Source organism: Panicum virgatum, chromosome 4N, assembly GCF_016808335.1.
Source record: "Panicum virgatum strain AP13 chromosome 4N, P.virgatum_v5, whole genome shotgun sequence".
NCBI classification, from domain to species: Eukaryota; Viridiplantae; Streptophyta; class Magnoliopsida; order Poales; family Poaceae; genus Panicum; species Panicum virgatum.
Genome location: NC_053148.1, coordinates 7,188,170 through 7,215,519, shown reverse-complemented (window position 1 = coordinate 7,215,519; position 27,350 = coordinate 7,188,170). Strand labels below are relative to the sequence as shown.

The following is a 27,350-nucleotide window of genomic DNA, read 5'->3' as shown; positions in this document are numbered from 1 at the left end:
CTCTTGTTCCTCAACATCAATCGGTGCAGTCCACGGTTTAACCATAGAAAACATAAAAACTTAATCGTATTTTTAAGAAATAGTTTGCCTAAATAGTGTGTAATATTTGTTCATATAAAAAAGGTGATTAAAATATTAATATATTCTAGTAATTTTTCTAGTTGCTACCCATTTCTGTAAACCATGTGTCCTGTTTCATTTCCATTTCCGTTCCTGATCCCGTTTTCGAAAATAAAATACGGAAGTGGAAATAGTTAATGGATTTACCCATGCTCGTTTACCAATGGCAGCTGATAGTGGGTCCAACAGAACATAGTTATAGCTATATGTATGGCACAATTAGTATTGATCTTATGATCATAAACACTCGTAAATGAATAATATATAAAATATAAAATTTTAGATCTTACCACTGCAAGTTTTATTTGGAACTACTCTACATCCGAGGTTGTTGTAGATTTTGAAACTAGAAAACTTATAATACTTTTTTGGACTATTAAATAACCTTAAATGAAAAAGTTTTTAACTACAAAATTTTATTTCTCATCAAACTCTACAATTTTGATATATAGTTTGTCTTCGTCTGAGATCATATGAAAAAGTTATGATTTTTTGTTTGTTTGTGTGAAACCATTTGTAGGGACTAGGGCTGAAAATAGGTGGGAACATGCGGGAAAGCCCCTCAAGCATTTCCATTTTCGATTTTATTACAAGAAACGACGGGAGCGGAATAACTGAGTAGTGGAAACAGGATATACGGGTTACGAAAATAGGTGGGAACTAGAATTTTTACCAGAATGCATTATTGTTTAATTACCATTCACCTCGCAGGAATATAACACTACACACTCTTTTATGCAAGTTATTTTAATAATATGATTAAGGTTTCATGTTTCTAATTATTAAACCGCGAAGTGCACGGAATGATGTTGAGGAAGAAGAGAGGACATATGGTATGTCTATTAAATCTTTTCCAGATTTTATAAATACAGAATTAATATTGGATCATCCTGAACAAAAATGGGATACCGCAAATAGGGGTGGAATCCACCCTTTCCCACTTTGTCTTATTTCCATGTTTTTTTTCATAAATACGGAAATGAGAGGGATAAATGTAGAAATACGGGCAAATGGGATGGGATTTTTCCTGTCTGTTTTCATCCTTAGTAGGGGCAGGTCATATCATCACCCGCCCCTGAAAATCATTTCTAGGGACAGGTGACGTCAATATCCCCCCTAGAAATATATTTTTAGGGACGGGTAAACTGCTATTGTCCTCCGTTCCCTTTGGAAGAGCAAGTTACTTTTTAACCCATCCCTAAAAAGAAAACAGGGTGTTCCTACAAATTATTTTTGTAGTAGTGATAGCTGAACTTCTGAATATGAAGTTGCAAGAAATCACCTCAACTGTTTCATGAAATTCATTGAATTCTTTTTACCAACACTTGGGACGGGATATCTAAATTCTGTGAATTCCAGTTACTCTCCTGTTAGTGAAACTTTGAGAAACCAAGTAGGAATCCCTGCAACCCTTTTAGGTAGGACTAGGTTCATGCCCGTGCATTGCTACGGGCGATAAAAATAATTTCAAAATAATAAATATAGCACAAGAAACATATGATATTTTGGCCTTTATTAATATCGACACACAATCATATACATAATATATTATAGTTTTCAAATTTGGCAGATTCAACTACATCAGGATATCCAATGCATCATAACCCACTTTCAAATATTTTTCCATGTGATGCGGCTAAGATATTTCTAAACACTGTAAGGAGCATTTTTCGATATGCATTTCCAACAAACGCCAAAACATTGATCACAAACTTCTGCCTCGGTGCTCAGCCATCATGTATTCCTATGCCAGCTCGTTGCTAATGGTGAACCCAAATTCCATCCATAAGCATTAATTTTCATCGTACGAAACATAGCAACTAAGGCATACAAATTAGCTCCATAAGCATCAATCTTTGTATATATTTATCCCGATGCTAGCATCAGAAAAGCATAAATCAAAACGGGCATGTCGTGTAATCCTTGTTCACAACAATAAGGTAAATGAAGACTTCATTGCCAAATAGAGTACTAGAAAACCTAAAAGAATAAAAATTTCATTTTATCATGTACGTATAAACGCCCACATGTTATGATTATATTTTATGAACAAACATTACAAAAATTTGAACACAGATTGAATTATACATTATGGAAGCACTGGTTTCTTACAATAAGTAAATTCACTTGAGAACTTTGCAAATTCAGAAATTATGGAAAAAGAAACAGAAACAACATCGCTACTTTGGAGAATACCACAAGAACCTCGAGTACTCCAAACTTACATAGTGTGGTCTAGCAGTCTGAAAGTGTTAGCAATGTGACAAATGTTGAACTCAACCAATAAAAATTTTCAGTGTTAGGTTAGTCTCCAACAGCCTGATGTTTCAGCATGGTTCATCATTTAAAAGGAGCAATGCTAGATGACTCACCTTGGCCTATTAAATGGAGAAGGGACGGAATGCCTTGGCAGCCTGATCATCCATCAGACCAAATCGAGAAGGTAAACCCAAAATTTTTGTGTGCAAAATATACCTGAAGATGAGATTACAAGGTTCTCTAAACACCAAGCGAAGATTATGCCATTCTAGCATGTCTCCTGTTAATTTCAGATAACATGTTAAAAGAAAAATAACTATCATATGATATTCAAAAATTAACTGTGAAGGCCATAAAAAAAGCAGATGCTTCACTTCAGAACCACTGAAGTGTAAGATTGGTGACATACATCAGCAAGGTCAAAGATGGATCTGAACTCTGAACTTGTAAACCGGTTTTGTTCAGTCTTTGTTTTTACAGAAATTGAATGAAAATATGAACACAGTCACTGCTAGTAGAACATCTTAACATAAAAAGCTTCTGCACAACTAAAACTTGAGCTAAAGTCCCCTGTCTACAATACTGTAAGACAACCAATTGCAAATGTTCCTTTTGTGGTTCTAGCAGTACATCGTTGAATCAAGAACAACCAAACTACTAAAATGAAGAGGTGTATCTGCCATTACCTTGGAGGAGCAGCTGGGCACAACCAAACTAATTGTATCAAAAAGTCTCAAAAATATTATAGCTGGCAGCAGCATAGAACTAAAAAACTTGACCAATAATACCTGGTAAATGGCTTAGCATATACAAGTCATTCCTATGGAGCCAATCACTATTTTCATCAATAAGTATTATAGTTTGGTTGCTAAGTATTTTAGATAATAAAAAGTGAAATGAAGTCATGGTTGTGATTGTTTTTCGCCCCCACAAGATTGTAATGACAAGATCAGAATCGTCATTTAAAGAGCATGTTTTGTAGGGAGCAAGGTTTTTAAAGCGGTAAGGCGAGGCGAGGCGGTGGGCCACCGCTCGGACGCCTAGACGGTTAAGGCGAGAGGCGAGGCGACGCCTTAATTACTTTCTTGATTAGACTTTAACCTAGCAGATTTAGATAGTCACCTGTAAAAGAAAAGAAAAAGGAGAGAACTAGTGGGCCTAAAGGTGAAAAGAAGCCCATTAAATCAGCCCAACACAGGCAGCCCAAACTCCCCACTACTTATCCTAACCCTAACCTCTACCGGTTCCCATCCCCACCTCTTCCTCCTCCCCGACTCCTCCAGCCGCACCGCCGCCGCCAGCCCGCCTCTGCCTCCTCACCCGCTGCCGCCGCCCTCCTCCACCTCCGCCGCTGCCCACCCCTGCCTTCTCCACCTCCGCGGGCAGACGGCGAGCGGCCGAGCACGGCGCGGCTCAGGCGCTGAGCTCGCTGGTGCCTGGTGCCAGGCGGCCACATCGGCGTGCGTGGGCGCGACCACGGCCAAGCGGCAGGCCGGCGAGCGGCGGCTGCGACTCGGTGAGCGCCGGGCGGACAGCGGCTGCGGCTCGGCGAGCGCCGGGCGGACGGCGAGCGCAGCTGCAGAGCGCCGGGCGGACGGCGGCAAGGCGAGGAATGGAAAAGCGACGCGGACGCCCAGGTTTTTTTCCCGCCTAGACGCCTAGGCGACGCCTTGAAAACCTTGGTAGGGAGTACTAACTAAAAGAAAACAAATTCTTCATTGTTGTCAAATTTAGTTGCATCTCTTTATCTTTAGAATTGTCAAGTATGTAACTACATGAGATTTAAAATTCAGATTACTTGTAAGCTATAATCTTATACTATATAATAATGAAACCCCAAGGATTAATAATGATAAGTTATAACTCATAAATGAGGCGATGGTGCAGGCTGCTTATACCAGGGGTGCAGGCTGGGCCTTTGTTGGACTTTTTTTTTTTTGAGATCAGGCTTTGTTGGAATCGGCCCATGACAACACACCAGCAGCTGCTTATATCTGGCAGGAAGCATGGCTGGTTTGTGGTGAAGGCTTTCCCTGCAACACCCTGCCCCCGCAGTAGGTGGTGCTCAGAGCACGCATCATGGAAGTCTTGCATCTTTGGTTCATTCACAAAGCATGCTTCGTCAATGGTGGAGATGCAGTATCGGTAGTTCTCATTGGAATGTCGGCTGCCCCGTTTTCCTTCCTGAGCACATGTGACCCAGGTCTGAGCTAATGGCAGCTTGTGGGTGAGGCAAGCTGCTCTCAGGACTTCCAGTATCTCTGGTAAAAGCATCTTTGTAGGAAGCAGTGCTGAACTGGTGGATAATCAACAACAGTGGCCATGCAGTCATGAGAAGATATAAGTATATCATTGTTTTATGTCTCAATGTCTTTATCTACACTTACTTTTATATTTGAGCTATGGTACACTGAAAGTTCCAAAGTTTAAAAAAGCAATTTTAGGTAGGGTTCCACATCATACCAACAGTAAGTGTTAAATTGCAATATCAAACATTTGGAATATACAGGTCCTGAGATTCTGAATCTATTTTTAAAAATGCGATATTTGCCAAAACTCAGCTGGGAAGCAATGAGTACATAGTTATTTTGATGCTCACCTGTATGCGTGGAATGCTTGAAACTTCTGTGCTTCTCAGGTTAACTGCCTGACAAAGATCATTGTCATTAGGAATGCCCAGACCTGGAAACAGTCAAACTATTTTCTACAGTAATCATAGTCATGCAGGTACTTCAAGGTGACCTCAGTGACCAAATTGCTAAAAAAAAATTCCTGCACCTAAACTAGTGATTTGATCTAAGCTAACACACTTGCAATGCACTACTCTGAACTTTCAGGGGCAGTGAGATTGATACCTGGAGAGCACTGCAGATGGTGTTGAGCTCAGAGGTGAAGTTGAGCTTCTGCCTTGTCATGATCAGCTCGATGACGCCCAGGCAGTTATCATTTTATCCATGCATATCAAAACAACCAAAAAACAATTTATATTTCCATAAACAAGAATAAAATGAAATATTTGAGATTCAAGAAAAAAATGTAGAGATATCTGGATTATGTGGCTCTATTTCTTGGCCCAATTGCATTATTTCTGGACGTTTCTTGTAGTACATCTCTAGTCTCCTTGCAAAAGAATCAGCATCTTCATTGATAAGTTTGATCTTCTCTCTTTCTGGTTTGTTTGACTCAATGTCATTCAAGTTATCTTCATCCCATTTGACACAATCAATTCAATTTGGTGCCACCTTTGGCAATTGAGCCCTCACACAACTACAATGCTGAGAACCTTTAAAAAAATGCAGGGAAGAAGCACAAACCAATTTGTTCCAATATCTAGATGAGATCACGATCTCATGCTCTCTCCCTTCCCCTCGTTTCTGCTTGTTTAGCCCCCATCCAAACTGCAACACGGTGGGGAATTTCAGCAGGCAGCAACAAACGTGAGTAAAATGGATTCAGATGCAGCTGCTCTCACCTCCACTTCATGGTGCTGCTGGACGAGGAAGAATCTCCTCACTCTTCCTCATCGACGATTGATCTCGCGAGGGCGGTCGTGGATCTGGGGCACGTGCGGGGGGGGGGGGGGGGGCGGCATCACCGCGACAGGGTGGTGCGGATCTGCGGCGCCGGGGACGGCGCGGCGCTGGGCACAGCAGGGTCATGGAGATGGGGGGCGCCCGGGACGGCGTGGAGCAGCGCTACGGTGGACGACGGCCGGGGACGACGCGGAGCGGTGGTGGCGGCGCCGGGCGGCGTCGGCCCTCGCGACGGGGAGGCGGCGGCGGCGGCCGGCGTGCGTCCTTGACCATGAGGGAGAGGGGGAGGAGAGCACAAGCTGTGGTGTGGTCGCGGCGGCGGTGGCGTCGGGGGTCGCGTGGAGGCGGCGTCGGGGTGCGAGGGCGAGGGGGAGGCGAGCACAAGATGTGGGAGGTGGTGGGGTCGCCGGGGGGGGGGGCGAGGGGGAGCGGGAGGCGAGCCTGTGGGGGCGGTGCCGAGAATTGCGGGAGGGCCGGAGCGGGCGGACGGACGGACGATGAGGAGCGGTGGATCGCAGGAGGAAGTTCAAATGAATCAATCGACCGTCGCAGGCTTAGGGCGCGTTTAGTTTCCAAAAAATTTCACCCAAAAATTTTCACCTCCCCTTTAAACACATGTATGAAGCACTAAATGTAATTAAATAACAAAACTAATTACACAGTTTGGATGTACATAACGAGACGAATCTTTTAAGCCTAATTAGTGCATGATTAGTCATAAGTGCTACAGTAACCCACATGTGCTAATGACGCGGTCAAAGGCCTCAAAAGATTCGTCTCGTGGTTTCCAAGTGAGTTTTGAAATTAGTTTTTTAATTAGTGTCCGAAAAGTCTTCCCGACATCCGGTCAAAGTGCTGATTTGACATCCAAAAATTTTTGGATGGGGAACTAAACGCGCCCTTAACCAAAAGGAGGAATAAATTCCCCGATGTCTTTTCTTATTCTCTGTTGTTCCCTGAAAACAATTCTCTATGAAAAGTACGATGGTTTGGAGTTTTGAAAAGTTGTATGCGTGAGGAGGGAGTAGATGCTCATGAGGAACACCATTTTAAAGATTCTCCTTCTAGTAGTACTAGTAGTAGTAGGATGAAATGTTTCAACCGATTTTTTGTCCAAAACACTTGCAAGTTGTATCATTTGGCAGGGGATCTTTTTTTTTGTAAGAAATGGAATCAAGAATCGCTTCCAAATGAGAGCGAAACTATATGAAACATGTGTTCCAAAAGAGCATATATCAGTTTGTTCAGAATAAGCCAATGGACTGGGGTGTCACATTTTTTGTCCAAAACACTTGCAATTTGTATCATTTGGCAGGGGATCTTTTCTTTTTTTGTGAGAAATGGAATCAAGAATCCCTTCCAAATGAGACCGAAACTATATGAAACACGTGTTCCGAAAGAGCATAAATCCGTTTGTTTAGAAAAAGGAGTTTCCAACATCTGCGACCGCACATAGCGCCATGGGGCAAGAATCCGCTGTGTGTTTGTTCTTCCTATTATCATGGGACCTAGCTAGGCATCCATGGCGCAAACCCATCGCCCATTGGCCACCCGTTGAACGAGGTTGAAGCCCCGCTGAAGACTCTATTTTGGACCGGCAAACGGCCACCACATCCCTGAAATGGCGTGCTTAATAACCGAGGTCAATCTCCGAGCAGGAGCCGAAGACGACGCCCCCCGGCCCTCCCCGCCCCTCGGCGTCCCCCCGTCCTCCCCCTTGGATCAATCAGGCCATGGCGCAACACTTCTGAGATCCCCGTCGTCGTGTTGCGGCTCGTGAGCCGAACGATTAATCCGGCGGGCGGCCGATCGCCGGCGATATAGATAGATGGGGCGGTCGTCGTACCATGACATGAAGGACGCGGCGGAGGACCTGGGCTACCCGCTGGTGGCCGTGTGCATCGACAAGGACAAGAACAGCCAGAACGCGCTCAAGTGGGCCATCGACTCGCTGGTCCACAAGGGCCAGACCCTGGTCCTCGTCCACGTCAACACCAAGGGCCACTCCGGCGGCGTCGAGGATGCCGCCGGGTTCAAGCAGCCGACGGACCCGCACATGAAGGACCTCTTCCTCCCGTTCCGATGCTTCTGCACCCGCAAGGACATCCAGTGCAAGGACGTGGTGCTGGACGAGCACGACGTGGCCAAGTCCATCATCGAGTTTGCGGCGCACGCGGCGGTGGAGAAGCTCGTCCTCGGCGCGACGGCGAGGGGCGGCTTCGTGCGGTTCAAGGCGGACATCCCGACCACCATCTCCAAGGGCGCGCCGGACTTCTGCACGGTGTACGTCGTGAACAAGGGCAAGGTGTCGTCGCAGCGCAACGCCATCCGCACGGCGCCGCGGGTGTCGCCGCTGCGGTCGCTGATCCAGTCCCAGGCGCAGAGCCTGGCGGCGCCCAAGCCCGAGCCGCCGTCGCAGCGGTGGTCGTCGTCGTCGCGGGGCACCGACCCCTCCGAGACGCCGCGGGTGGACAACTTCCGCTCGCCGTTCGCGCGCGGGGGCACGGGGAACACGCGCAAGTCGTACGCCGACCTCAGCCACATGTCCATGCCGGACTCGGCGGACATCTCCTTCGTCAGCAGCACCGGCCGCCGGAGCATCGACCAGCACTCGGCGATCCCGCCGCGGATGTCCAACTGCTCCGCGGACAGCTACGACCACAGCTTCGAGATGCGCACGCCCAGCAAGTGGGGCGGCGACTCCTTCGGCGGCATGGACCACACCACCTTCTCGCAGACCAGCAGCTCCTCCTTCTGCTCGCTCGGCACGGTCCGTGACTCGATTGACTTGGATATATAGTTGGATCATCAACTCATCATCAGCTCCCATTCCCAAATCCCAAGCGTTTGCAGGACGATGTGGAGGCGGAGATGAAGCGTCTACGGCTGGAGCTCAAGCAGACCATGGACATGTACAGCACGGCCTGCAAGGAGGCGCTCACTGCCAAGCAGAAGGCCATGGAGCTGCAGCGGTGGAAGATGGAGGAGGAGCAGAAGACCAACGACTCGCGGATAACCGAGGACTCGGCGATGGCCATGATCGAGCGGGAGAAGGCGCGCGCCAAGGCGGCCATGGAGGCGGCGGAGGCGTCGCAGCGCATCGCGGAGATGGAGGTGCAGAAGCGGATCACCGCGGAGAAGAAGCTGCTAAAGGAGGCCGAGGAGCGCAAGAGCCGCGGCGGCGGCGGCGGCATGTCGCACGAGGTCCGGTACCGCCGCTACACCATCGAGGAGATCGAGCAGGGCACCGACCGCTTCAACGACGCGCGCAAGGTCGGCGAGGGCGGGTACGGCCCCGTGTACAAGGGCTTCCTCGACCACACGCAGGTCGCCATCAAGGTGCTCCGGCCGGACGCGGCGCAGGGCCGCTCCCAGTTCCAGCAGGAGGTGGAGGTGCTGAGCTGCATCCGCCATTGCCCCGAGTACGGGTGCCTGGTGTACGAGTACATGGCCAGCGGCAGCCTCGACGACTGCCTCTTCCGGCGCTCCGGCGGGCCGGTGATCCCCTGGCAGCACCGGTTCCGCATCTGCGCCGAGATCGCCACGGGCCTGCTGTTCCTGCACCAGACCAAGCCGGAGCCGCTGGTGCACCGCGACCTCAAGCCCGGCAACATTCTGCTGGACCGCAACTACGTGAGCAAGATCAGCGACGTCGGGCTGGCGCGGCTCGTGCCGCCGTCCGTCGCCGACAACGTGACGCAGTACCGGATGACGTCCACCGCCGGCACCTTCTGCTACATCGACCCTGAGTACCAGCAGACGGGCATGCTCGGGGTCAAGTCCGACATCTACTCCTTCGGCGTCATGCTGCTGCAGATCATCACGGCGAAGCCGCCCATGGGGCTGACGCACCACGTCGGCCGCGCCATGGAGCGCGGCGCGCTGCAGGACATGCTCGACCCGGCCGTGCCGGACTGGCCCCTCGAGGAGGCGCAGTGCCTCGCCGAGATGGCGCTCCGCTGCTGCGAGCTGCGCCGCAAGGACCGCCCGGACCTCGGCACCGTCGTGCTCCCGGAGCTCAACCGCCTGCGCGCGCTCGGAGAGGACAACATGCAGTACTGCGGCGCCATCAGAGGCGGCGGCGGCATGTTCAGCTCGCCGTTCTACAGCAACGTCTCGCGATCGCACGCCGCCGTAAGCTAGCTAGCTAGCTCTCCTCAGTCTGAAACTCTGAATTCTGAAACCACCATCTATCAAATCACTCCATTTATTTGATTGGTTGCAAAATTCGCAGGAGATGATGAGCGATTCGTCGCAGTACCCAAGATCAGTGTTCAGCTCGAGAGCCGGCGACTCGCCCATGCCGCCGAGAAGATCGAACGTCTGACGACGCCCCATTGGATGGGATTGTCGTTTGCGCATTGTGATTTTGCAGGTTCGTAAGCTGCTTAGCGTGCATAAGGGAGCTAAGCTAGGGCACATGTGGTCGTTTCTTCTAGCACATGAGTTTGGTGCAGGATTATTATTTTTTTTGCACAAGCGCTGTGTACTATAATACAGACAGCAGAACCATATGCATGGCTCTGCCGCCATTGCCGTGTACCTGTTCGTGTAACTTGTGAGCTTCCTCTTTTGTGTAATGGATCTTTGCAGTTTTCGAACGGAGTTGTTTGAATTGGGGGGAGCGTTCCCACAAATTTTGTTGAGGAAATTCAGATAAGCGTCATGATGGTCTTACATTCCGGTCGGCAAGATTAAACCCTTCTTGTAAAGATACCTAGCCCCTGTTTAGTTGCGAAATTCAAAATTCCAAATCTATCACATTGAAAGAGAATTTTACATGCATAGAGTACTAAATCTAGACGAAATAAAAAAATAAATTGCATAGTTTGCTTGTAAATTGCGAGACGAATCTAATGAGCCTAATTAGACTATGATTGGACACTAGATTGCTACAGTGGTTGAAGAACTCAGGTTTGGTTTTGAGAGGAGCTAGAAGCATGACAAGAAGCATGACAAGTATTAGGTACAAGGTCATTTGAGTGTAGAGTGTACTTATCACATTTTTGGTACTAAAATTGGAAGATCAAGAAAAGCAAGCAATACCCAATATAGAGAGATTCATGATAATTCAAGTATATTCAAATGGTATTCTCTCATGAAAGCAAGGATCAAAGAGATGAAGCAAGCCAACCACAACAAAATAGTGCATTTCATGATAAGTGGAATTCATTTCATATGGGTGAAGAATGGTTTTCATATTGGTATTCATTGTCTTCACCAAGTTATTATAATTGGACTTCATGATGCTATTTGGAGAGCTACATTGGAATCTAATGACTATCCTCTACTCCAACATAGCAAGGTGAAATTGCTTGACATATGCATTCATACTATGCTAAGGACATGATTAGTGCATATAGTCATATATAGTGATCATTCATGAAAAATAAAATATTTTTAAATATTTTATGATGCCACTATTGCTTCTATGGTTGATATGATCTAGTGGTAACATATGACATGTTCATGAGCTAGTAAACCCAAGTAGTTGATCTAGAAAATGAGTTTTCAAGTGTTTAACTCAACATTGTCAAGATAACCCTTTGAATGAGGTGTGAAGAAGCTTGTCATTGGTTCAAACCGAGTTGAATTATTTGGGCAAGTAGTCTAGATCAAGTCAAAGAGAAAGAAGCTCATGGAAACAATCTAGTTCAAGAATTGGTTATCAATGTCAAATTCAATAAAGTGGTCCATCATGATTTTACAAGTGATACTAGATTCAACAAAAGGTATATCATTATATCTCTACAAGTGATATACATGGTCATACAAGTAGTATTCATTCAAGTAGATCTAGTGCAATAATGTTGGTTCCACAAGTGATCCTCAACTTTAAGTGATCAATTCAAATCAAGAAAGCTATCCTCATCAAGAAGAGCTCAAGATTTAAGTAGATTGACAAAACACTTTGACATAGGGGGAGGAGCCCCACTACAAAGTATCAAGGTCAAGGATCCTACTAGTATCCTACATGTGGCATTTCAAGGTGATCTTCATGCTTCCACATGTTGTTGTTACAAGTGGTGTCAATTCCAATCAAATTGAAAGTGTCCATCAAAAATGAAGATTTAAGACTCAACCATCTACCCAAGTCCAACTCTTTGTATCAAACCACAAGTGCTTCATATCATTGCCTACAAGGGGTATTCAAGTCGTAATCCTACAAGTACAAGAGGTACAACTTCAAGTGGTGGCCATTGATCTTCACATGGCAAAGTTCATGTGGCTTCGGCCCTTTTTATGGTCATTGATGACAAAGGGGGAGAGAAATGAACAAAGATTAATGAACAAAGATATGAATTATCCTTGGATGACAAAGGGAGAGATGAGATGAGAGTGCGATCATGGACATGGATCAAGAGGGGCAATATTGAGGAGGATCAATATTCTTGGACAAGAGAAGCACACAAGTAGGGGGAGCAAGCTCATGAACTTGGTTGCTTGCATTTGATATGTGCATATTCATGTGCTTGCTTGCATTTGCATAAGTTTTAAAATTTATATATGCATTGCTTGTGTCTGATGTATGCTAGTCATAGAACTTGATTGATGATTTGATAACTAGCATGCATAGAGTGTAGCTAGACATTTTTTTTTACAAGTGAATCAAGAGCCTTGCTAATATTGTTGATCTCATGAGGTATCTTGAGTTTTTTGATGAATGTCTAGTTACTCATTGATGCTAAGGAATGAACTTCAAGGATGCAACTCAAATTGGTATCACGCTTCAAAGGTTTATCCTATATACCTTAGCATCACTTAGTAGTGATAACAATCCCACAAATTTCATATTTATGCATGTGTGTGAGTTTAAAACCAAATCTCTTGAGCACACATGTAGGGGGAGTTATCACTACCAAGTCGGATTTTTATGGTGCTTATCCAATCTTTTCAAGTGGTCTTAATGGTGGATAAGAAACATAAAATCCAAACCAAGTTAGCTATTTACACATGTGTGAAGTGCTAGCTTGGAATATGCTTAATTTCCATATCTTTGTAGAGTTGTCATCAATTACCAAAAAGGGGGAGATTGAAAGGCCCTTGTTTGGTTTTGGTAATTGAGTGACAATTTAGGTGGACTAATAAGTGTTTATGATTGAGATACACAGGAGATTAGTCCACACAAAGACACTAGTATGAGCAACATGTGCCATGGAGGAGAAATGGCTAAGGGTTGATGCTATGCTCATATAGTGTGATCGAAGAGCTCATTGCATATGAGACATGACATGGAGTTATGTGACCAAAGTGGAGAAGATCAAGACAAGGCTTGGCTTGATGGACCGGTTGCAATGGAGAAGGGCAAGTCAAGGCTTTGAAGCGAGGGACCGCGAGGCGGTGAAGCTTGGGCAAGATTTGGCGCCGATGGACCGAGGCAACGGTGAAGAGCGAGCAAGGTCAAGATCGATGGACCAAAGAAGTCATGTGATGATATGGAGTGGATCATATCATTTAAGAAAGATCAAGCCAAGTGTTGACTCATAATGATGATCAAAAAGCTTGATGGAGTTTGGTGCTTGTGTGGCATCAACATTTGGGAAGATGAAATGGAATGCGCAAGGCAAAGGTATGACTTGTAGGGCATTTCATTTCACCGGTCAAAGGTTGTGTAGAGAAGTGCATGACCGGATTTAGGATAGATGGCCGTACTATCAAGAGGGGCAAACTTGTTTGCATATCGGTCATCTAGTGCCACTTGAGCGATCTAACATTGCGATGTTGCTAGGATCGAGTGGCGTGGTGAGATCAAGTGAAAATCCTTTGAAAATGATTGTGAAATGCTAACACACATGCACATGGTGTTGTTCACGTGGTGGTGTTGGCACATTTGCAAAGGAGAAAGAGTTGGAGTTGATGTTGATCAACTTTGGGAAGCAAGAAAGGTCTTTTGGTTTTCTCCGGAAATTAGGTTGTCTCTTGGAGTGGAATACTGCTTTGATCCATTGTGTTTTGGATCAAGAATTCAGTTGGGTTGTGTAGCCCTCTGAATTAGCTTTCCATAGAGTCCAAGATCACCTAATTTGGACATCGGAGCTAAGAGTTATGACCGTTTTACCGAGGTACATTTCTGCTGGAAATAGACCTGCGGACGGTCCGCCCTAGACCTGCGGACGGTCCGCCCTTGAGGGGCGGACGGTCCGCCGTTATCTCGGTTGAGCTCAAACAGAACCGTTTTTGGCTCTGTGGGTGGTCCAAAATGACCTGCGGACCGTCCGGTCCATGGGGGCGGACGGTCTGCCTTTAAAAGCTGAAACAGGCGCAGAAACTTGGTTGTTCTGTCTTGGGTGCCCAAAATGACCTGCGGACCGTCCGGTCCTTGGGGGCAGACGGTCCGCCTCCTACTGAAATTTCTGGGACAGAAACACTGCGGTTTCTGTGTGTGCTCACGTTTTGAACTGCGGACAGTCCGCCCCTGGGGAGCGGACAGTCCGCCGGTAACTTCCAGATTTAGTCAGAGACGTTTGCAAATCGGTTGGTTCGAAGTTTTGAACCGCGGACAGTCCGCCCCAGGGGCGCGGACAGTCCGCCCGGGGCTCTAACGGTCGACTCTGACACATAATCATTGCAGTTCTAGCCGTTGGTTTTAAATGGCGGACGGTCCGGTTTTTGTGAGGCGGACAGTCCGCGAAAACTCAGTTTTCACGGGATTTGAGTGTAACGGCTAGTTTGGGGCCTCCCTCTATAAATAGAGGGTGTGGCCGGCCATTTGAGATGGCTTAGCACCTTGGGGACTTAGTGTCCATGTGTGAGAGTGCTTGAGAGCCCTCTACTCACTCTAACTTGATAGTAATCATCCGATCGAGTGAGAGAGCGATTCTAGTGCGATTGCTTTGAGAGATTGCATCGAGTGGCACTAGGTGATCGTGTTGCAAGCCGGTGTGCTTGTTACTCTTGGAGGTTGCCACCTCCTAGACGGCTTGGTGGCAAGAGGCTCCGTTGAAGCCCGCAAGAAGATTGTGCGGTGCTCCGGAGAAGAGATTGTGAGGGGTATTGTGCTCACCCCGCGGGAGCCGCGAAGAGCAACTCTAGTTGAGCGAGACTTGAAGAGCAACAAGTGGTTCGGCCGGATCATGTGCTAGAGCTCGGTGTGAGCACTCCACGTGGGAGAGTGTGACTTGAGAGTCACCACTAGCAAGAGGATCGGCGGCAACCTTGGAGCTTGTCTCAACGGGGATTAGCTTGGTGGCAACCAAGTGAACCTCGGGATAAAAATCACCGTGTCAACTTTGTCTACTCTTCTCGGTGGTTTGCTTTCTCCAAATCACAAGCATTGTATTTACTTTCTTCTATATCTTGTGCTTGTGTAGTTGCTCTCTAGTGATTAGTTAGCTTGTGTAGCTTGCTAATCAACTTCTTGCTTGTGTAGCTAGAAGTAGAGATCCTAGTGTAACTAGTTAGCTTGTGTAGCTTAATTAGTTGCTCTTGCTTAGATTGTGTAGCTAAGCAAGTTGAGCACTTGGATTTGGATTGTGTATCCTTGTCCTTGAGCATCTAGTGAGCTTAGGTTTGGCTTTGTGCTTTTGCTCATTAGATTTGTTTAGGAGCTCCCCCGGTTTGTGAAGTACTAGTGCTTAGGCTTGTGTGACTTGGCATTAGAATTATTAAGAGAGCTCTTACTAGCTTGGCACTCCATTTGCTTTGTGTAGGATCTTTTTGGAGGTGCCTTAGAGTTATAGTTAGAGGGGTGTAGTCTTGGCTAAGCGAATAGTTTCAATTCCGCATAAATTTCGGTTAGCCGACGCAATTAGTTTTAGAAAGGACTATTCACCCCCCTCTAGTCCGCCATCTCGACCCTACAGGCGGCCCTCTCCGATCCCTCTCCCGGTGACGGCGGCAGGCTCCTCCCTTCCCTTCCCGTTCCGGCGACGATGGCGGCGTAGGAAGCCGGCAGCCACGAGAAGCTCGGCCAGCCCAAACCTGGAACGGCAAGCTCCACCGGTCGCGTGGGCCATGGCAAGCTTCGCATGTCCGAGCTCCAAGGTCCGCGCTCCACCACGGCGAGCTCCGCAGGTCTGAACTCCACCGTGGCGAGCTCCGCGGGTCCAAGCTCTACCGCTCGCGCAGACGAGCCACCCATCCTGGTGGCAGGGCCTGAGTGCGAGCTCCGGCGAGCGGCAAGGGAAAGGGGCGGGGAGCACGTGGGAGGGGCAAGGGGTAGGTAGGGAGCGGCTAGCGAGGTGGATTGCCTCACGAAAAATGACGTGGGGCGGGGTGCGGAAGGCGAGCAGGATGGCGAGCGTGGAATGATGGCGAGGCTGTTGGATGGAGGTTTTATCCTATTTTTTCTATTTTCACTGAACCGAGTCTAGATACAGAACCTGTTGGAAATGCTCTTAGCATGACCAGACATTTGGAAGCAATGTGCAACCGTCTTTGTCTGAGGAGTGAGGGACATGTGTCTTTTTTTGTTTACAGTGTGTACTCTCTAGTCCTAAAATGTTTTGCCAGGCCATCGTTGAGCGCCGCCTGGGCGCCCTCCCCGCCCAAGCGCCCCTCATTCGTGCCGGCGGCAATCCAGGAGCTCGTGGCCACCCGTGCCTAGGCCTGGGCATTCGGTTCTAACCGAACCGATCGGTTCGGTTCTTCGGTTCCTATCTAAATTCGGTTCTCAGAAAATAGGGACCGATCGGTTCTTTTCAAGAGTGGGAACCGAAAAAATTCGGTTTCGGTTCTTTCGATTCGGTTCCGATTATAACCGAAAGAACCGAATCATTTCACCACAGGTTCACAAAATCCAAATAAAAAACTGGATCCCGTCCAGCACCGCCGTTCGCCTCGCCGTTGCTCTCACCCGGGGCGGAAGGCGCCGCCACCGAGCAACGCACGCACTGGCCTACACCGCGCACGCGCTCGCCGGCGGCGTGGCTGGCCGGAGTCGAAGGCGCTGGCCGTGCGGCAGGCGAGCTGGGCGGCCCGCCGGGGGGTCGAGGAGTCGGCGAGCGTCGCTCGACCGACGGGCACTTGGCGAGTGGGCGGTGGCGCGGGCCGGGGTTTGTGGCCGCGCGGATCCGAGGGCTGGGGTCGGCGGTGCTCCAGGGCGGCGGCGGGCGCCGGCCTGGGCAGCGGCAGCGGACGCCGCTTGGGAAGCTCTGGGCGGCGGCGGGCAGCGGCGGCCACAGTGCGGAGGCCGAGCGCTGGGCGCGGGGGGGAGGCAGGGGTGTGGGTGGAGTGGACACAGCGGCGCTCCGGTGCCGGCGGAGCAAGCGATGGGCGAGCGGCCAACAGTAGGGCGGGGTGCTGCGGCAGTGCGGCGGGCGGCGACCTAGCAGCGGCCACGGTGCGGAGTGCAGATAAGGGTCGGGGGTTGGGGGTGGGTGTGGGCTGGCCGTGCGAGCTCTGAGTTGGACAGAGAGCAATGCTTGTTTGGGCCTTGGGCCAACAAACTTGGTTAATGGGATGAAGTTCGATTCCTCGGTTAACCGGCTTAGGAACCGAAACCGAACCGAGTACTTCGGTTCCTGAGAATCAGGAACCGAAGAGGAACCGAAATTCTCGGTTTTGGTTCTGTTCGGCTCTGGTTCTCGGTTTTTTCGGTTCGGTTTTCAGTTCTCGGTTATATTTGCCCTGGCCGTGCCTCCCCACCCGCGGCTGCCCCGGCGCCAAGTCCGCGCCGGTGTCCGCTCGTGAGCCTGTTCCCTTCAAGGCGTCCCTGTGACCCTGTCCCACCTGCCGTCCTTGCCCGGGAGACCGTCCCACCGACCGCCAACTACTATTTCTCAATGTTATCATGTGTGGTTACCTATGATACGCGGATACTTTGCAAACTGGTTAGAGCAAGTATTATGGATGGCGTATAGCAGACTCAGAGTCTACGTGGAGGATGAGAGAGAAAGTCGCGGGCGTCTCACCATCCGCCCGCAGCAACCGGTGTAGAGCCATTGCCTCCACTCTTATTGGGTGAGCAAATTGGGCCCGCCACTTCTATTGGCTGAGCAACTCAGGCTCGCCACCATCATAGCGGGCGTCTCAGCCGGCAGTCGAGTTCCTATTAGCCATGCTCTTACGATAAGCTCCGTGATTATGGAGCACAAGTGGGATTTGATGCGCGGGCGACAGAAGCTAAAAGTCACTTTTCCCCGGTGGCACGAGTATGACGTCTCTAGAATTTCTTTTAGGTGGTCCAATAATTTTTTAAAATATTAATGAATAAGTCAAGTTGATATTATAAAAAAATATAATTATAATTTTTCATCTTCTCAATTCAATTATCAATTGTTATGTATAAGAAATTAATAGCTACTTTTGTAAGTAATAAATAAGAACATATAAGAGAAAAAAATCTGAGAATAAGAGTGTTTGCATCAAATCTGGTCGAGACCCACCCATCCCACCCTCTAGATACGCCACCTGTTCTGATTTAGGACATGACCAACATACCAGACACGGTGATAACAATGTACTTCTAAAGAAGTCAATACAGAACTAAAATATACCACAACCTACCTCAACCATTATAGCAAAATTTATAGATTGACCATAAAAATAAAGTATCAAATTATCTCACTTCCAGTAGCAGATCTACAAGGGCTAGGGGCTCAAGCCCCCTACCTCTCCAATAGTGGCGAATCTAGAATTTATTATTAGGGTGGTCCAATATAACATTTTTTTAAAACATTTTAGTGAATAAATTAATTTTAACTTATAAAAATAGTAATTTCTCATATTCCACCTTCTCAATTCAACTATCAATTGTTGTACATAAAAAATAATTACTAGCTATTTTTCTATTAGTAAAAATATGGACAAATATGAATTACCATGTTCAGAATTGCCTGTTTCCGAACAAAATTAGCCATTCAGAATTCTTCTGAAATCAGAACCATTGTTGTCTACTCGCTAATAAGGTTTCCTAAACACGAGTGTTCCATCGTATAACAGATTAATTGAGAAGGCTTCCACGGCCTGTTCCTCTTGTACGAGCTCGTGATGCTGCTACTCGGTCGGGCTCTCCGTTCCAAACATTTGCATTGTTCGTGTCGTGCGCGCGTGCGCGGCGACAAGAGGAAAAGGGCGCCACCACCACCGTGGTTGTTCCAGGAACCAAGGCAGGACTGTACTGAACAGTAAACCAAGATGTATTCTGCCCGGATCTCGTGGCCCCGGCCGCGGATCCTCGCGGTGGCCGGTACGTGCGCACATCGTCGTCAGCGCCGCCCGAGATGGAGTTTTTTTTAATTTTTATATTATTTTTTCCCCCTATTTATCAAAAATATATGCCGAAATTTTTTTTTGCAAAAATGTCATCCTGCCGCCAGTTCATCCGGCGGAAGGTAGGTACCGCCGGATGAACCGGCGGCAGGTGCACCGTAGAATACATACCGCCGGTTCAACCGGCGGTAAGGTTACTGTAGCGAATTTCACCGTCACTGTAGTGACCTAACGACAAATCAACTGGCGGTACTGTAGCAATTCAATGTAGCACATTTCAAAAAATTATAACAAATTCATATGGATTCGGATGGTGATAAAATTTATACGAAAATTATAGACCTCAATGAGATCTACAACTTTGTAATTCAAACTTTTTTCATTTGGAATCATTCTGGTGTTTAAATAATCGACACAACATTTAGATCTAAAAAATCAGATCTAAACAAGTCGTGCTGCTCATTGGGAGTGCACCGGGAATTTTTCATCTAAACAACGCTAGACTTGTTGTAATTACAAAGTTGTTTAGATCTGATTTTCGGTGCACTCCCGATGAGCAGCACGACTTGTTTAGATCTGATTTTTTAAATCTAAATGTTGTATCGATTATTTAAACACCAGAATGATTCTAAATGAAAAAAGTTTGAATTACAAAGCTGTATATCTCGTCGAGGTCTATAATTTTTGTATAAATTTTATCTCCATCCGAATCCATATGAATTTGTTATAATTTTTTGAAAATGTGCTACATTGAATTGCTACAATACCGCCAGTTGATTTGTCGGTAAGTCGCTACAGTGACGGTAAAATTCGCTACAGTAACCTTACCGCCGGTTGAACCGGCAGTATGTATTCTACGGTGCACCTGCCGCCGGTTCATCCGGCGGTACCTACCTTCCGCCGGATGAACTGGCGGCAGGATGACATTTTTGCAAAAAAAAAAAAGTTTCGGCATATATTTTTGATAAATAGGGAAAAAATAATATAAAAATTAAAATAACTCCCCGAGATACCTTTGTTGTTCTTGGCCCACGGGACTTTAAGCCCACCATGGCTAGATGTTTGGGCGCCGAGTCCTTCACGGATTTACACTACGAAATTAATCGCGGGGATCAACCTGAAATTAATCGCGGGGATCAACCTTTTCGTTTTCCTACGAAGAGAAGGGGTTGCAATGAATGTACATATCCCTAAAATGGAATCAGGATGTCTTCACATGGAATTTCAGCCGTGGGAAGGTGTTGCAAATGACGTTGATGGGTACGTATATGTATGAAACATTTTCACAAACTAGTAGGGTGCACGTGCGGCATCGCACGTATCAGAAGAACAATATTTCGAAAAATAACTAGATTAAATTTTAGTTGCAATAAATATTTTTTAGAAACTATATATGGTGAAAACAAACAACAAGGTTTCAATTGTGGTAAAAATTAGACAAAATATTCGAAACATGAAAAAATATATAATTATAAAAATAGGTAAATGGTATGTATAAGATAGTGTATAATGAAATGTATGAGTATATAATTATAAAAATATGTTCGAAATATGATATCGCTACGAACACGATTGTTTTTTCAATAATGCATTGCATTCTATTCGCTGCAAACCAACTGAATAACGCTCCAAATAGCTCTCGCCGAGTAGGAGGCGAAGTTGCCTTCTTCCCTGGGGCTTCTACAAGCGATGTCTGGCTTGCCGCATGGTTTTCCACCGCTCGCTGGCCATGCCTCCCCCGTGTGCACCGCTGCTCGCCTAAAGTACGATAAGTTAGATTGGTTATTCAACTAAGAATATCGACTGTACAGCACCTCAAGCAGCCACTTTGCCCAGAATAACCATGTCTACTATTTTCGCGTCTAAGCTACCTTCCACTCTCACGATGCCAACAGACCCATCAACTCCAATCAGTTTCCCCGTGACTCCACGCATGGACCCGTTCATTATCTTGAGCTTCTCGTTTTTCTTTGGCCTGACCGACTCTACCTCATTGCAGTGAAAATCAGTTCGTCTCTATCGTCTTCTGACCTCATCCCCTCCCCTGGAGACGCTCACCAAAACATCTGGTAGATAAGACCAACGCCAGTTGCCAGCCTCTCCACCTGCAAGCATTTCAAGAAGATTGATCCCGTTCGATCCAATCCAGAGCTTCGGATTGCAAAATTATTTGCAAATGCGACAGTACAGAAGGCCAAGGACAAACCTATTCTTGTAATCCCTATGGTGACCTCAGAACTCTCCACAACATGATCTGCAAACATGCGGATCTGTAGTCACACAGAGACAGTAAAAGGTTAGAAAAAAAGAATTTGCAGCAATCAAGTACTATTACATCTGACGCAAGAATATCTCACATGTCCTTTGGTAGTGTGTGTCTGATAAAATGATCAAAATACGCCCTTCCACATTAACAACCATGCCTGTTGCGCCTTCTTGAACTCCGGATACGACCTTTACATGGTCTCCAGGATTGAAATATTTACAGAGATCCTTTTCACTGAAGGCAAGCGTTCTCTGGGTTATGAGGAGTTCATCAGTTCTTAAGGTAAATTTTAATAAAATAATCTATAATTAAATTGAATACAAAAGAGTAACTCTAGTATTAGCAAATAGCAGTAAAAAATGAAATACGAAAAAATTAGGTGACAAAAGGGACAAAAAAAAAGTACCTCGCCTTGTCAACACTAAAGAACCTTGGTGGTGTAACAAATGACTTCTTAGCAACCTCATTCCCATCCTGAAAACACCAGATACTCATCAAGCCAAGCGATTCAGCACCAGAGGGAACATGACAAAATTAAGCACATTTTTTTCCATAAGATAGGTTATAAGAACATCCATTTGATGAACCAGCCAAGAACTGAGATGGGCGAGAGTCATACCTGTAGGTACTTGATGGAAGAGGGTCATGCTCCACTGGATCCTTTTTGCCGGCATCGGTCCACATCTTGGTGCTGGTGGATCAGCTCCTAGCGGAGGAGTCCTGCACAAAATAACAGAATGGCAGCGCACCGAGTAAATATGTAGAATCTGGTGATCACAGACTGTTCATCATATAAATAAGAAATTGCTACAGGAAATGGGTCAGTGTAAATAAGGTACCATACACAAATACATTTTGGATCCAAAAGAACTGATGAAATGAATAAAATAAGCTCAATGGTGCATCATATTGAAGGATATATGTTGGCATTGGAAGATTGACACTTTCAACAATTCAACCCACAGAGATTAACGAAGGCACCGAGTACATGCATGCAAGCAGTGTAAGGGATAAGCATATTAAAAACCTGGAGTGCAGGGACAGATGAAAATAACATAAGGATCCACACAGTGGTAAAAAAGACCCAGAGGGTTTGGCCAACCTAGGCTGGGACCCAGGCTTGCACAAGTTAGATAGCCAGTAATAAAAGTAAGTTGAACGTATGCACTCCATTCAACCACTGTCTCTGTCTCAAACTGTTCATACAATTAGGAGATTAATTTTCTATTGAATGAACATTTGATCCAATTTAGTGTTGAAAATTGACTGGTAGTACAACACCTGAATCACAATGTGAGGACTTTTTTTTTTAGGGCATCACAATGTGAGGACTTGAGCAGCTGTAAAGGTAACAATTAAAGCCTTTGTCAATGGATCTGCAAGTCAATGGATTCAAATACTTGAAAAGTCTATCTAATGACTAAGCATGGGAAACATTAATGAACTGAAACATCAATTAGAGAAAAATCATTTGTAAACAAATAAGAGATGCTATGAAATAAAATAATATGGCAATTATGGTATCCATCAATGATTAAATAATCCACTTCTTGATTTACTCCCAGAAAAGGAAACAATAAAATTTAACAAAACTATAGGTGACAGGATAAAGAGAAACACATTTTCTGGTAAACCATACCTCATTATTTCCAGTAGTATCATTGACATGGAAATCTAAGATGACATCTGTTTTCCCTTGCATCTGACTCTGCCGGCACATCTGCTAGAGAGACTTGAAATGCTTCCTTTGAACTGACATTAAAGCAAAGCATATTCCCTAAAATGGAAAGAACAGCACAAGGAATCAAACCAAAACAGCGGTTGCCAAAAGGCAATGTAGCACAAAAAATGCCACAGAAAACTTGGCTAACCATTTATTGCAATTCCACCCCAATTATGCCCACTAATGGAGTGATTCCCATGATCTTTAGTATGAAGTTAGTCAGGACGCTAACATCCTACATAGTAGTGAAATAAAACTGGAATCAAAATATACATCGGCTTCAATTATCTGAAACAAAAATAGGCACCGGAACTGATATAAGGTGTGTGATAAGAAATCTAGAGCCAAATTTATTTTTCAGCATGTTTTCAAGTTAGCAATAGAAAGTAGGTCTTTCGGATAAACCAATTGAGAGAAAATGACCTGTTCACAGAAGCCAAAGAACCTGTAACAGAGCCCTTCCCTTGTCCCAACACTAAGCTGATAGGATTTAGGAATTCTCATCCATGTCATGGATGTGATATCAGCTTTATCAACCTCAATGATCTTTCCTCCCCCGTGCTTCTTCCATGCCAGTCCTCCTGAATAAAGTTTGAACGGCCCAGGGTTCTACATCACAAGTCATCAATGAGAAGCAACAAAAACTTTGTAAAAAGAATTATTTTGTGAATTAAGGATGTAAAATTAAAATGAAAGAAAAACATTGTTTAACCTTGAGCTAATGAGAGAAATGCATACAAGCTCTCTAACTTTGTAGCTGTCCCGGTGCATATTTTCTTACCTGAGATTGAGATCTCAGTCTCAAGCTGTCGAGCAGAAGAAGGAATACATCAACCACATTCTTTGAAAGACATGCACAGTTCATTAGGAAAATTCAAATTTTTTTACCTCGACATTAATTAACCAACTAAAAGTATAAGCTGCCAAATTGGACTGAACTATTTGATCTATCCAATTTGATGGATTGACGGAGAACAATGCACAACTTGCTCTGCAAAATATGTAGCTTTAATTCATGGGCAGCAAGAGCACCATTGGGAATCTGCGAGTTAAGAACAAACCACAAATAGTTCATCGCATTGCATTGTAACTGGACCACTGCAATCTTTCATAAGTAAGAAACCTGAGAGTATTTATGCTATTGAAATCTACTCGAAATATGCAAAGCAAGGTTCTTGCATTCAAGATGTTCCACTTAATACACTTCCTCGTCTAGCATGTAACCTTGTACAAAAGGTAAATCCATATTTCATATGTTCAAATTTTCTAATATAGCAATGCTAGTGATTCCTAAAATAATCTCCGAACCTTTTAACTATCAATGTTACTGCTTCCAAAACTCTACCATGCTAAGCATTTTGGTGCCACTGCACTGTAATGGATGCTATTATGACATGAACAAGAGCATAAATATCTTACAACAAAATTGCCATCATTTTCAAACTGCAAAGCATGAACATTTCAGAAATATTGTTTTAGCCAAAAAGTACCTGCCCTTTTTGTTCATGTCTAGTTTCCTTAGCCTAGAGACAAGATCCTTATTAGATCACATTAAGATAAGTCCACATTCATGAATCCATGAAGTAAAAATAAAATAGTGCATTGAAAAATTCTAGCAAAGAAAGCTAACTATCCAACATCTGCTGCTGGAGTTCGTTAAATATAATTTTAAGCACGAGTCACTAAAATGGAATAGTTAGTTGCTAATATAGCCAGCAGACTATCAACAGGAACAATCAGCAATTGAATGGAATTTACTTCATTAATCTGAGCAAAAAGTACTCTTATTGGACACCACCAATCAGTCAAGTTCTCCAATAAAGTTCAAGAAAAAATAATGAATGATTAACTATTTTTGCAGGTAAAATGGAAGCAATCACCCTTCCATATCCTAGAGAGACAATAGAGATAACATAATTTTCAAGGTAACAGGCGGATGGGCACATGAAACAATTTGTGGCTTGATCGGCGGCAGGCACGAAGCGTCGGCAAGCTCACCACCGTCGCTGGTAGCTGCCATCTGAGGTACCAGTGGGAGGCATGGACAGGGAATAATAACGGAGAGGAGATATCAACAAAAAATTATGGCGACCAACCGAGATGGAGACCGAGTTGCCGCTTGGCCGCCTGCCTTGAGGTTGCTGCCCTCTTTCACCACTATCAACCTGAAATTGCTTCCTAGCTCTTGCACAATTCCATCTTTTCTCATTTGCTCCCGCACTGAAAGAAGGGTGTGATCAGCATTCTACCAAACAAAGTGTGTCCAGTGCCCTTGTTTGTTTTGGCACTTTGACGAATATTTGAGGGGCACACTGTGTAGCAGGTAAATGCAACAGAAAATGACAGGTCATACCATGTGAATTCGCCAGCCCTAGCTTCGTCCCCGCCCATCTGCAATGCGATACAAGAAATCATTCAGAATAATCGATGACAACTCAAGTGCCACAACTAAACGTAAGAACTGAGAAATAGCTAAAGAGCAAAGACAGTGCTAGTTAACGCCGAAGAGAAAAGTAGCTAAGAACCTGCAGTTCTGGTGCCCTGTGCGAATGGCCATACCATTTAGCATACTCATTGAGCGCCGGCGAGCGAGTAGTTGAGAGGTTGAGCGCGACGAGGTGGGTGAGGTTGGAGAGCTAGCCGGGGATCCCCCGTCGAAGCGGTTGTAGGAGAGGTCGAGCACCTGGAGACCTGATGTAATCCGCACGGCCCCTCTCACGCCACCGCCCGGCTAGCCGCATATCTGCGTCACCCTCCCGCCGCGGCCCCTCCGTCGGGAGAGCCTGGCGTGAGAGGGGAAGTATGGCGCTCACTGCCGCCGCTGCTCGACGCTGACGCAGCGACCTGTAGCGCCGAAGGCAGGGTGGGGAAAAGGAGGGGAGGCGAGGGAGGGGATGGGTAGTTCAGCGCCTCCGCAGCGGGGAAGGGCGCGCCACCGCGGGTCCACCGTCGTCCCTGCGCTGCTGCTCCCGTGCCCCCCGCCGCGCGAGTCGCGCACGGGCTATCGGGAGCGGCGGGGATGGCGGTAGTCGCGTGCGCCGCGCATGGGGGATCCGCGGAGGAGACAGCAGCCGCCGCAGCAACCGGAGTCGCGTGCGCCGCGCATGGGGGATCCGCGGAGGGGACGGCGGATCCGCAGCAGGCCCCTTCCGTGACGACCGATGCCATCTCCGCCGTGGATTCCCCACGCGCGGACCGTCGGGAGCGGCGAGGATGGCTGTAGTCGCGGCGCAGCGTCCGGAGTCGCGTGTGCCGCGCATGTCTCCGCCATGGAGAGGAAGGGTACGGAGCAGCCGCCGCCGCGAGAGATCCGGCCCGCCGCCATGGCCCCGCCATGAGGGATGCGACCGCCGCGCTCTCAGGTGATGGGGAAGGAGGCCGGCTGCGAGCGCAGGGCCTGCCCACACCACCACCACGACCTCCATGGCCTAGGACAGCAGAGAGCAGAGAGGAGTTCGAGGCCCGGCCGTTGCGCCTCAGCCTCGCCACGCCCGAGCGGAGATGGGAGAGGTCTCGCCGGCCGGGGGCGGCGCCGGGGGCCTGCGGCCATGGGGTCCTCCGCCGCCGCGTTGGTGCGGGCGCCGCCGTCGCGTGGCCCCGCGTCGCGCCGCCGCTAGGCGAGCGAGAGGGGCGAGGGCAGATGTCGCCGCCGTGAGAGAGAGAGAGAGAGAGAGAAAGAGAGAGAGAGAGAGAGAGAGAGAGAGAGAGAGAGAGAGAGAGAGAGAGAGAGAGAGAGAGAGAGAGAGAGAGAGGAGGAGGGAAGGAGGGAGCGAGCCCCCGCCGCCGTCCCATGCCCGCGTCGGCCCTGCCGCCGCTCCGCGCCGGCCCCGCCACTGCTCCGCGCAGGGGACCGAGCAGGGGAGGAAAGAGGGGTGTGCGGTAGGGGAGGAGGAGCGAGGAGGGCCGGCGCAGCGAGGCAGAGAGGAGGGGAAGGAACTGGAAGGGGAGCAACGCCGATCACGGAAGGCAGGCGCCGCAATATGTCAGCAAATCACGCTCGAGGACCAATAGAATCGCGGGTAGAGAATGCCGTGGTGAAAAAAAAAATGACGGAGTGGGGTGCGCCCGACGGATTGAACGGAGGTGGGCGGCGATTTCGGCGGCCTGCCAGCATCCCGTCAAACAATTTGTGGCTCAAAGAGAGAGTTTGTGAGATGGGTATAGAAACTAAATTTGGTGATGAATATTTTCATTATCATGGATTCTTATAGTATTGATAAATTTTTAGTATCTTCTTCTGAAACAATAAGTTTATAGTATGATACAAATAAGAATCTCTCCTTTCATGTAGGTTCAA

General features: G+C 47.0%; 2 protein-coding genes and 1 long non-coding RNA gene across 23 annotated transcripts; 1 reads left to right on the top strand and 2 right to left on the bottom strand.

The window, feature by feature from the left end:
* Window positions 1-2,101: 2,101 nt before the first annotated feature.
* Window positions 2,102-6,256, bottom strand: LOC120670068. The gene is made up of 3 exons (XR_005673040.1): window positions 5,852-6,256; window positions 5,235-5,777; window positions 2,102-5,026 (listed from the first exon to the last, which is right to left on the bottom strand). It is a non-coding gene; the product is annotated as an uncharacterized LOC120670068 (long non-coding RNA).
* A 1,192-nt stretch (window positions 6,257-7,448) lies between these two features.
* LOC120670531 (U-box domain-containing protein 35-like) lies at window positions 7,449-10,444 on the top strand. Its single transcript, XM_039950652.1, has 3 exons — window positions 7,449-8,682; window positions 8,757-10,043; window positions 10,147-10,444. The coding sequence occupies exons 1-3, from the start codon at window positions 7,741-7,743 to the stop codon at window positions 10,237-10,239; spliced, it is 2,322 nt and encodes a 773-aa protein (XP_039806586.1). The 5' UTR covers window positions 7,449-7,740; the 3' UTR covers window positions 10,240-10,444.
* Window positions 10,445-20,533: 10,089 nt separating this feature from the next.
* Window positions 20,534-27,008, bottom strand: LOC120669530 (translation initiation factor IF-2-like). Of its 21 annotated transcripts, XM_039949289.1 has the most exons (15): window positions 25,579-27,008; window positions 25,407-25,444; window positions 25,150-25,273; window positions 23,942-24,095; window positions 23,766-23,859; window positions 23,477-23,662; window positions 23,202-23,288; window positions 22,970-23,107; window positions 22,612-22,670; window positions 22,433-22,526; window positions 21,950-22,050; window positions 21,737-21,804; window positions 21,422-21,581; window positions 21,271-21,334; window positions 20,534-21,169 (listed from the first exon to the last, which is right to left on the bottom strand). In XM_039949289.1, exon 1 carries the CDS (start codon window positions 26,843-26,845, stop codon window positions 25,802-25,804), a length of 1,044 nt encoding a protein of 347 aa, XP_039805223.1. In that variant the 5' UTR covers window positions 26,846-27,008; the 3' UTR covers window positions 20,534-21,169; window positions 21,271-21,334; window positions 21,422-21,581; window positions 21,737-21,804; window positions 21,950-22,050; window positions 22,433-22,526; window positions 22,612-22,670; window positions 22,970-23,107; window positions 23,202-23,288; window positions 23,477-23,662; window positions 23,766-23,859; window positions 23,942-24,095; window positions 25,150-25,273; window positions 25,407-25,444; window positions 25,579-25,801. The 21 variants fall into 21 exon arrangements, 19 of the variants coding, with proteins under 19 accessions (XP_039805223.1, XP_039805217.1, XP_039805224.1 ...); XM_039949283.1 differs by having other exon boundaries at window positions 21,950-22,526; window positions 22,612-22,706; XM_039949290.1 differs by lacking the exon at window positions 22,433-22,526 and having other exon boundaries at window positions 22,612-22,706.
* Window positions 27,009-27,350: the final 342 nt, after the last annotated feature.

Excerpts from the sequence above, each read along its gene's own strand:
- LOC120670531 (XM_039950652.1), top strand. The coding sequence starts at position 7,741 with ATGGGGCGGTCGTCGTACCATGACATGAAGGACGCGGCGGAGGACCTG. Across the intron at positions 8,683-8,756 it reads CCTTCTGCTCGCTCGGCACG|CGTTTGCAGGACGATGTGGA; the intron begins GTCCGTGACTCG and ends CCAAATCCCAAG. Across the intron at positions 10,044-10,146 it reads ACGTCTCGCGATCGCACGCC|GAGATGATGAGCGATTCGTC; the intron begins GCCGTAAGCTAG and ends CAAAATTCGCAG.
- LOC120669530 (XM_039949294.1), bottom strand. The coding sequence starts at position 26,845 with ATGGGACGGCGGCGGGGGCTCGCTCCCTCCTTCCCTCCTCCTCTCTCT.